Consider the following 11,302-nt stretch of genomic DNA (forward strand, 5'->3'; position numbering starts at 1 on the left):
TGTCTCATCAGGAACTCTGCAACCCTCTTGCCTCTGTCTTCCTCTGTCTTCCCTCTGCTGACCCCTCCCCTGAATGTCAGATGGCCCCTTCCATATACTTTAAAGTCTTCCCTAGAGAACTTCATGTCCCCCTCTAGCTACTGGCCCATCTCTCTGTCCCCCTCGATAAAAAACCTCTTTCAAAGAGCTGTCTATGGGACTGGCCCACAGTGCAATGACTAAGTGCTATATAGGGGAGCCAGATCTCACATGGCTGAAAGCAATTTGAATACCAGACTGGCTGCTTGACAAACATATTGCAGGTGCACACATGCCCAGGATCCTGATGGAATGGAGAAGTTGGAAAAAAAAAAAAAAGATTGCATCACAGCCACATTCCAAATGGGGGGATGCTTTCTCTATTCCTCTCTTCCTCTCTCTCAAAGAACTGAAATTTGGGCCAATGTTTTAAGTCAATTAAGGGCAATAAATGAGAAAGAAGTAGTAGTAGGCGCAACTTTTTTTTTTCTACAGTAAACTATGTAAAGTGGTTCTTCATTTTTCCCAATGCCAGTCAAGCAAGGTAATGTTCACCTAATCTAATTCTCTAAAGTCACTTAATTTTTTAAAAGTTTAATTACTTATTTCTTTAGAGAGAGAAAGAGAGAGAGAGAGAGACTCTAAACAGGGTCTTCATGCTATGATCCACCCCCAGCCTCAGCCAGCCTGGATCACAGGTACATATATACACACATGATGTGTCCAGGGAATTCCCAGATGTGAACCCAACGCCTTTCCTAGGTGGGCCTAGTAGCTATACCACTGCACCACTGGTTAGCCCCTAAAGTCACTTAATTTTAAAAGTCTGGGCTGGAAGTTTCCCTAACCTGGAGAGTAGGAGAATCCATTTTTATTTAGTGCAAAAATAATAGAGGGAAAAGATTTTTTCCATGTGGCTCCTGTGAATGTACTCTCGAGCCTTCTTGAAAAATGCTTCTCAGACGTGAGGAGGCTGTGATCCAAGTCACTGCATCACAGACTAAGTGACACCACTCTTGTACCATAGGGCAGCTCAGGAAAGATAAAGGCACAGTACTAATTCACCACAAAATCTTCACTAAAGAGTATGTTGGAAGAATTAGTGTTTAAAATTCACTTGCTGCATATGTACCACTTTCTCGTATTTCAGCACTGTTTACTAAAGCGTGAGAGAAGTTCATAATAGATTGTCATTTCTCTGAGTCACTAATGAAAGCAACTGCATGGAACACACAAATCAAGCTGTTAGTTTTGCCCAGTGCTATTTGAGGAGAATGCAGTATGTACTCACAGTCACACAGCAAACTGGATCAGATCTCTGGGGGGGAATCCTTAATGTGCACCTGCCATAATAAGTAATAAGTTCTGCTTTGCATTGCTCTATTTATAGACTCCAGCTATTTCACACATTTATTTTAGCCCTCTTCTATTGCAGAACACTTGAATGAATCATTCTCATCTTGTCAATTTTATTGTTAAATTGTGCTCCAGCTTTTTCTTCAAGTGTTAAAGAATTGCACAGACATTTTCTGCTCAAATAGAAACAAATGATGCTGAGGGCAGACCTCTGGCCTTTAAAATTCTCCAGCTTCTAGCTGACCTATATTCTATTCATTAGTCTTGGAGAGCAGACGTTTTCCTTGGAAATGCCATACTTGGTGCAGCCTCAAGGCCAATGTGACTATTTGCTGCAGAATACAATGAGACAGAAAACATGTATAGTACGTGAAGACTGTTGCATTTCTTTGTAAGAAAATATACTAGTCAGAAGTCACAGATGATGCACAGAGAAAAACTGCCTGGAGATCTTTGTGTATTTACTCATTCCACAAGTATTGATTGAATACCTCACATTTGCTAAGCACTGCTCTCTGTTCTGTAGATACAGTAGTGAACAAGACATATATAGTGCCTGCTCTCATGGAGCTTACAGTTCGCTAGGGACTGAGAAAGAAAGAAAGAAAGAAGAATAAATTTATCAGCTGGTTTCAAATAGTGATAATAAGTATGGAAAAAATAACAACCAAAACGGGAGACAGAAGCAGGATATCACGTATTTGCAGTGCTACCAGTGTCATAGGGTCTTGACTTTAAGATCTAAGAAACTTACCTCTTCAGGAGAGATATAATTTAGCTAATTTCTTTAATATGCAGCAATTTTGACACTTGAAAACATCACTTTTTAGTTTCTTCTTCATTGCTGACAGTGAGGGGCTTTTAGTGCTGACAATGGCAGGCTACAGCTTGGTTCTTAGTCCCCACTGCCTTCACCTAGACCCACTGGATGCTTTCAAGGACACAGGAACAGCCCAGCTGGTAGCAAAGGCAGTTGTGTCCTGATATTCTCCCATGGTGGTCATGTCTTCGCCAGTAGCAAAGTCTGGCTTAGCAACTTTGAGCAGCATCTGCAACACTATTCTTGGAAGATCATTTCCTACTAGGTGTATTCAGTTGGCTTTAGTTTCCTATCTATAACTCACTCATGTTTTGAAGGGGAGTAACAGTGGAACTAAATAGAGGATGCACACCAGACACAAAAATCAGAATAAAGTGCCCTTTGTACACCTGAATAGTGATATAGCTATAAAATATTAATGTAAAAGACACCCTATATATCTACTGTGATAATGAAAATTTAGGCCAATGAAGCATAAAATTGTGTGCACAAAAAAATAGGAAGGTACTAAACCGAAAAGGAAGATCCTTGAAAATGTCTTTCCTTTCCTCTTAATTCAACATTGCTGGGCTTCTCTGTGGTGTTAAGGATACTATGATTTTCCTAATTTTCAGTAGATGTTGTCCCTTCCTGGATATATTCTAAGCAGCTTGACTGTACATATCTTGGGCTACTGAACATAACAGAATCTCAGTATCATATGATCACCATCCCCTAAACAACCTAAATGTGGGAAGCAGGAAAGATTGATAACTTAAGTCCATTATAACCAAATTGATATGGTTTTTTATTTTTGCTTTTGTTTTGAATTCTAGAAGGGAAAAAGAAATCCCTCATAAACCTTGTAGTCTCATTCTGGATATAGATTTTAGTTAATTTTCCTAGGTGCCCTGAAGTTTGGAAATATGATAGATAAGAGCCCTTGACATTGTCAGTTGTCTAGAATTCATCGTCAAGACAAACATAAACAAAGACATTCTATGTGAAAAGAGGAGATAAGTCAGATGAACGATGTACTAACGCTAGGCTCTGAACCTTAGTGTAGTCCACTGGCTTCTCCCTTCACAAACATTTGACAGATATGATCAAATGCCTCATCTCTAAGTGGGCAAAGCAAATTACTGCAAAATCTGTCAAACAAGAGTCTGTACAGATTTCTTGTGATAATTTGGACAAACCGTCCAAACTTCAATTCACTAGTAATTTGTCAAATAAAGTGAAATCAGATCAACAGATTCTTTTTAACAAAGAGGTATAGTAGAATCTGTGAGTTCAAAATACCTTTGTACTTGGAATTCATCTAATGTGTGAAGGAAAAATGGGCAGAAATTAGATTGAAAATAAACCTCCTTAATATTTTTAACAGAATGTTAAGTTTCTAACCTAAATTTAAATTTCAGTGACATAGGGACACATGTCATTTTTACTATCATTATTAAACATTTTACATAACCTTATGAAAGACTAAAATATCTTTTTATTTTTTATATTTTATGCCATAAGAGACATGATTAAAATGACAAGTTCCCAAATAACATGAATAATGTATTTCCACTCTATCCAAAGCAAATGCATTTTGCTCCTAAGAGATGTTTAATCCATTTTCATTTTAGGGAAGAGAAAAGGAGGGGGGATAAAAGGATTTACAGTTAGAACTGGCATTTAATATAATACATGTATTTGACTTGTGACTATAAAATAATTGCTGTAGTAATTTTGAGTTTAGACGGAGGTAGTGAATTTTGATATGAATGGAGAGCAAATTATATTTCTGTTATAATTCAAGGTTACCTTTTTGGGACAGAATTATTAAAGGCTACTCTTTATTATGCTATGAAAATATTGGGTCATAGGAAACGTCATGATGTATTTTTCTGTTTTTCCATGCCAAAATGCATCACAATTTTTCTGATGACCCAAGATAGCCCATGTTGAGAAATATTATCTATCTATATATGTGTGTGTGTATAAACATTTACTTCAGGAAGCACTAGATCAACATAATGAACAAGCTTAAATTGTCACAAAACTTGGGTAGAAGAGTTTAAAATGACTTCTGCTACATTACATTCTTCCTTCAGTGCACCCCATTTATCAGAGAGTGTGTAAATACAAATGGCCACATTCAATCCCCTTTACTCAATTCAGTTGAGAATAAACCTCTGGGGAAGACATGGGAAAAAGCTACAGCTTCTTTGAGGTTGCAGCCTTCTTGGGTTTGCTTACTCCTTGGTCGCTAAGATAGTTAAACAGCCCTGGGGCTCTACCTGCCTTGTGATACGCCTCTGCACTGAGACTAGGGCTGGTCAATGAATCAAGTTCTCCTTTACGTCTGCCTTCCTTTGGCTCACTTTCTCTAGATGCATCTGTCTTTGCACCAAGATAGTAATATCTAGGGAAGAAAGATTGAGAGAGAAATCTTTCTCCCGGGAGAAAGACATAATGGCTGTGAACTTGCCTCCTGCCCTTGTAGCTCCGTGCATCCAAGGTAGTCTATTGCACATTGGGATTTTTCAGCTGAAGTGTCAATGAATAATGAAGGGCATGCATTCACCTGGTCCTCTCTCTGCATTCCTTATCTCTCTTGTGGCCTTAGTAGGGGCAAAGGTGGAAGAGTAAGTGACTAAATGAGATCTTCAGATGCTGATTAAAATCTCTCTTTGACTCAAGTGACTTCTTGTCCAAAGACTTAGGGATATTCCCTTCTTTTCACCAGAACAATAGTTCTTGGTTACTTTTGAGTAAGACAGTAAAGAATTAGAGCTCCAAAAGTCATCAGTCAGTCAAGAAGCAGTTTCCACAAAGTTTGTTAACTTTCTCCTTAATCTGGCAGCACAGCAGTGAAATATGATGTTCTTTGAGGTTGACCCACATAGGAAGGTTCTGGAGACCACCATGAATAAATATACTGGGTATGCATGTGCCCACGATGTGGCCAGCTGAGGCTAAGGGGTAGACTGCAGCCTTAGGACTTTGTTGGGAATGTCATCTCTCTAACTCTCTCACTTGTGGCAGAAATAAATAATTCTTTAAAAAACATGAAAGTAAGTAATAGTCAACTAATAAACACTTTGGTTTCTTGGCCCTCTGACTTGTACAGAAGTCTCTCTCTCTTTATTTATTTTTCTTTTTTCTTTTTTTTTCTTAGGTTTTTGCCACAGCATGCATGTGCTCACCAGAGAGAGACAGAGAGAGAGAGTGAGAAATTACTCCCTAGGAAATAGCCACAGTGTAATCCCTTCTCCATTTTCCTCTCATGATTTTGGGCACACATTGCACGTACGCAGTGTGATTTTCTTTTTCTTTTCTTTTTGAGAGATTTTTGCTATACGGTGCATGCACTTGCTGGAGAGAGAGAGAAAGAGAGAGAGAGAGAGAGAGAGAAATCACCCCGCTAGGAGAGATGGACACACTGGAATTCCTTCTCCTCTATTGTCCATCAAGATTTTGGGCATGCACACACATGCACCAGATGAGTTTTAAGCTTCCTGGTCCAGGATTCAAACTCAGTCAGATATGTGGATATCCAGTGATGTGACCATTTTGCTGGTCCTATCCAGCATGATTTTTAAGCCACCTGGTCTGGGGCTTGAACTGTGGTCAGCAATGTGAGAATCCAATGCCTTAACCACCATACAACCTGCTTGCCCCTCAGTCTTTCTTTTTGAACTGTTCTAAATAAGATTTCAAAAACTCTTGATCCCTCTGGCCTCTAACTTATGAGGGAAGGACAGAAAGGGATTTTTCTGTGGTCAAATTCTAGGAACACAATCCATGAAGCCCACAAAACAGTTTATGATGCCAATGACTTTTAAATCTGACATAAGGAGAAACAAAGGAGAAATCCTAAAAGGAAAAAAAAAAAATTTGCTTGTATATCAGAAAAGTGAGGATTGTAATTAGCCAATTCTGTGTACCTAAATGACTTTAAGAAAAGTCTGGCCCTCAAATATGTGTGAAACCATGAAAGAAAAAGATTGAGCAGTCAGTGCATTTATTTAGTATGCCATAGGATGGTAAAGACGTTGGAAAATTGCCTCTTCCCCGAAAAGGAATACTGAATAGAGATGTAGAGATGCCAAGAATGAATTGATAGACACTTGTCATTCTTGAATTCAAACATCATGTACTTCCTTACTGCTGACAAGGAGAAAGCAGCGAAGGCAGTCCATAGCTGTCTGCAATTGTTTTTCTAAATGTGACCAGCACCAAAAATGATGTTTTATAGGATGGAATAGAAGAAATCTCAGCACTAGGAGATGGCCTCTAATTACAGAATTCAAATTACTTCAGAATCTTTAAAACAGCCAAACAAGGATCTATAACATATTCATGTCTCTGTATAAGTCATGCACTTTCATAAGGAATCTAAGCCTTCAGAATGGGAGTAAAAATAACCACATAGAATTCTTGCAGAAATAAATAATCATCATAAACAGGGTTCCTAAGGAACTGGGCTCATCTTCCTCTATTCAAACAGAAAATGCCCCCTTTCATAGATTTGCCAAACCATTCAATTAAATATAGGAAACATTGCTTCATTTCTCCTGAGTTGCTACCACTGTTATATTCTAAAATCCTGTAGCTAAGGTTTTAGCTGGGCTCCATTTGCTTGTATAAACCATACGAACACACTTTTCATAAACGTTTAAATGCATTAATGCTTTTAGCTTTTCTTGAGTATGATTTTTTTCATAAGGGATTTTCCATTAATTATCTACTTCGGATAAAATTTAAATAATATTTTAAACTTCCTTTTCCCCCTTTTATTTTAGAACTTACATACCTTTATGTCATTCTCAAAATCAGAGTTTCAAAATATTGAAATGTTAAGATTTTTCTCTACAATGCTTTATTGGAAAAACATAAGTATCACTCATTATACTACAAGAATGCAAATCACACCTTCCTAAGGAAACAAAGTCCCAGAATTTCACAAGAGTTGTCCAGTGGAAGCAAATCCACATTCAAAGAGATGCAAAGAAGGGAGTAATTTTTTTTATTCAGCATACACAATTTGCTACTGCAATTCTGAACCCCTTTGTTCTGCCAGGTATGCCTCGGTAAAGAAATAGATGCTGCTGCGAAAGTCATCCCCTGAAAACAGAGGTGAGAATAAGTAAACGAGTGAGAGTCGGTATACATTCAAGTCGTTTTACAAAGAGTGTTACAATGATGGATTACGAGATGAATTCTCATAAGTCGACAAGGTTTTCCAAAGCCTAGCCTTTATGAACACTGTTTGAACAAGCTGTATAGAATGCAGTCCACCCGCTATGAAATAACATACTTTTTATTACCAAGTGGAATTATTTAGGATCACCAAATAACAGGATCAAAAGTAAAACAGCTGGAAAATCCAACAGTCTGGTCTAACCTGGGATGCTCTGTCTCCTCACAGCCAATGCTCCATCAGGCGGCTTTGTCTGGCTGGCGGATTTAGTGTAGGGACTCTCATCTGCAAAGGTACAATGAAGGGTTTAGTTAATTTCCATCCAGTTTCTAGTGTAGTGAAGGTTTTTTAATGGATTCCAATCCTTTTGCCAGAAAGAAGTGCTATGGTACAGTAGAAAGAATTGATAGACCTTGATCCAAAAACTTGGGTTTCTTTGGGATGTTTTTGAAAATGTTTTGAAATTGGTTTCTGCCCCTATGTAAGAAGGATAAAATCTTCATCTTCCTCAGGATCAAAGCTATAGTGCATGTGAAGACATTGATAAAGCGGTAAGAAGTATGCAAATATGGTATACAAATTATTCACCTGACACCTACATTCATTGATACAAGAAGCATCAGTGACTATGTGTAACAGGAAGACAAAGAAGGAATTAAATGGCTGAATGGGCACCAAGAACAATCAGGTAGAAGAACAAAGGAATGCAAGGAAATGTAATATTTCAGATAAGCAGATGACAGAGCATTAGTATCACAGGGGAATAAAGACACACGAAGTTAGTCGGTTAGTTCTGGGAGTGTGAAATGAATCCAGTGCAAGGCAGAGGGACGGGAACATTCAGAGGTAAGACCAGAGAAGCTAGGCTGAGAATAGGGAGGGAATGATGGCTTGGCAAAAGATGACATCTATTTCAATGAGCCAATCTGTCCTCTTTGAGAAAGAGATAAAAATAATCTCCAGAATGACAAAAAGAGCAACTGAAAAGATTGAAGGTCTAAAGCTCAGTATACTTGTGAGAGGCAAGAAGCTAAATGATTAAAGCACCAGGTGATAAGACCAGAGAGGTGATGGGTTTGTCAAATTCTAAGTAAAGTGATTTTTTTTTAAAAAAAAACAAAGAAAGAATTTAATCTGACTTGGAATACAGGAGTAGTTATCCAGGATGACAAATAATGGGATTAAAATAGAAAGAAACAATTCTTCCTAATTTGGATGTGGGCATTTATATAAAGTAAAAGAGATGTTTGAGTAGCAGCTTTAAACATTTCAAGAATAGGATGTATGTGTCTTGAGTAAATATAATAAAAAGCAATTTAGCATATTCAGTCAAGCTAGATGACCCAAATGCCACTTCTAGATATGTTATAAGGTTTCTTTGTTATTGTTGTTGTGTTGTTTTAATAGAAAATCATTAAAGAATTATAGTGAACCATACTGTGCATGGCAAACTATTAAATATAACAAGAATTTAATTCAGTAGCAAGGCTTTATCATCTGAGAACATTAATTCTCCCAACTAAGTGGTTTGTGTTCCAAAATTGAGAAACCCGTTTCCCATTTAAGATGTACTTCTGGTTGAGATGATTCACGATTACTTCATAAAACTAACAAGGTCTTTATAAGCAATGACAAAAAGAAAGATTAACACTGCTGTAAGCTGCAATTAACTTAAAAAATGGAAGTCACGCTGTTTCATGTTTATATTCCATTTGTCACACAATTCTTTACATTCTTCCGACCATAAACTATCAACTTACAGATACCAATACAATCAACAGCCTCATTTTTACTTGAAAAACAGTATCTTTGCAAATGCAATTCTGAGTGTCATTAAAAATCACAACACAAAATGTAAGCATCATATTCAGAAAGCTCCGTCTGGCCCCACCATTCTTACCTTCACATTTGAGTGCTTTTCTCGGTGTTAATTTAATGACCAGGCAATATGCTTTATATGGCACCAATTAAAACAAACTTACTGTATGTTAAAATCTGTGATTCTTTGTAAGACAGCTTTAAAAATATTTTTTTCTTTTATTATCCCAAACTTTGTGTATTTATGAGTATAGAGCACTGTGCCAGGAGATAGATACCATAGCAGGTTTAGAGATAGCATCTTGCAAGTCTAAAGCCTTTCCTCAGTTTTCAATTTGTCCAAATTCCAGCCAATTAAAGTCTTGGGTAGAGTACAGTGTTTGATTTTCTTAAGGGAGCAATAAGAGATTTTCCTAGGAGACTCTGGGGTTATCTGCACTTGATACTCTATTTTAAGGAGCCATTTCTTTAGAAATTTACCCAGTTTGCATTATAGAAATAGTCAACTCTGGTAAAATGGTTTTCTCATTTATATTTGAAAACAATTTCCTTGATTTAGAGCAGAGATAGTCTAGTTATGCACATTCTTAAAAGGTTGACACTGAATTATAGATGGGCACCTGGCCAGCCTCTGCATTGCATCTTCCAACCCCCATCTTCACATCTACTATCAAGAGTATCTTACAGAGCATACACAAAATTAAATACCTATCCAGAAACTAAAAGTTGTATTAGCCAAAGGGCCAGACTGAATAAATTCAGTGTTATCTAAAACAGCTTGCCAAAGTCAATCAGGGTGAAAACAGTAATTTTTAATGGAAGTCAGGCAGATACTCAGGCAGGTTAAGAAAAACACAGAGCCAGCTCCAAAGCTTAGCGGTTAAGGGAGGTGTATCCCACAAGCCCAGTCAGTGGCTTGAAAAACATGCAGGGAACATGTGTGTACACTTGCAAAATCTCAACAGGATGTAGAAAGGTAGAAGAAGGATCGCAGCATGACTATACTCCACTAGGAGTACTTTTCCCCTCTCCCTCTCTCTCTCCCTCTCTCTGTTTCTCTTTTTCTGGAGATTTTGTACCTTCTTGCAATAAAAAAATAAATAAATACATAGCAAGAGAGCAGCATGGGCAATGGGCAATGTAATACTTTTTTTTTTTCTTTTAGACAGGGTCTCACTATGTTGCAATCCTCTTGCCTCAGTCTCCTGAGTAGCTAGGACTAGTACTACAGGCATATGCCATTAAACCTGGCTTTTCTAGTGGATCCTAGAATTGAACTGGATCTCTCAAGTAGCCTTAGCCTGCTGAATAGAAGCATCAACAAGAATAGCTGGTGTTACAGTGCTGGGCCTAACATTTGGTTTTTAGGAAACATTTCCTAGGAGTGTCTCCTTATTTTAAACACCTGAGAACCATGATGGGCCTTTTATAAAGAGCTACTCATCACAGAATGAGCATCAGTTCCTTTGATGTGATTCACTAAAAGTCAAATCTTGATTCGAACTTTGGAAATAGAAATGGAGAAAGACACTAAATAAATTAGTGGCTGATGGCTCCTTAACTGGATACTAAAGGACAGGAGTGTCTAGGGTACATTTTCAATCCTTGAGTATAAACTGTGCAGAACTATAGCATCTTCTAATCTATCATAGTCTTCTCATGTGTCTCTTAAAGCAGATTTGGAGATATAGCCCTAGAATTTCATAACTTAAAATTTCATACTTATAACCAGATCACTCTCATACTTTCTGTTCTTTCTTAATTTACTAAAGGGTGTGAGGGCTCTCCATAGAGATGCACATATAAAGAGAGTGAGAGAAGGAAAGGGAGAAAGGTGAGAAACGGTCATGTCACTATCCTTTCTACGCCATTTCTCCCCCCTTTTGAGATTTGGGGCATGGACACATAACCACCTTGTGTGTTTCTAAAGCTTTGGGGTCTTGGACTCCAACTGCATAGTCAACCTCGTGGCTTCCAGTTGCCTTAACCACCAGGCCATAGGCTGGCTCCATAGCTCTCACCTTATAGTTGGAATTGAGGCCCAGAAAGATAAATTTGTATAGTAGGAGACCCATTTAAAGTGAGCCTAGATTGAATTATATTCATATTCACACTCT

General features: G+C 37.8%; 1 protein-coding gene across 1 annotated transcript in view; it reads right to left on the reverse strand.

The window, feature by feature from the left end:
- GRIP1 (glutamate receptor interacting protein 1) overlaps positions 1-11,302 on the reverse strand; it is a 236,442-nt gene that overhangs the window by 170,781 nt on the left and 54,359 nt on the right. Inside the window, exon 3 of the mRNA XM_027771356.1 lies at positions 7,572-7,652. Coding sequence (XP_027627157.1) covers positions 7,572-7,652 — 81 coding nt within the window. The remainder of the gene's footprint in view (positions 1-7,571; positions 7,653-11,302) is intronic.

This window comes from Tupaia chinensis, unplaced genomic scaffold (genome assembly GCF_000334495.1).
Source record: "Tupaia chinensis unplaced genomic scaffold, TupChi_1.0 Scaffold000208_1, whole genome shotgun sequence".
NCBI lineage: Eukaryota > Metazoa > Chordata > Mammalia > Scandentia > Tupaiidae > Tupaia > Tupaia belangeri.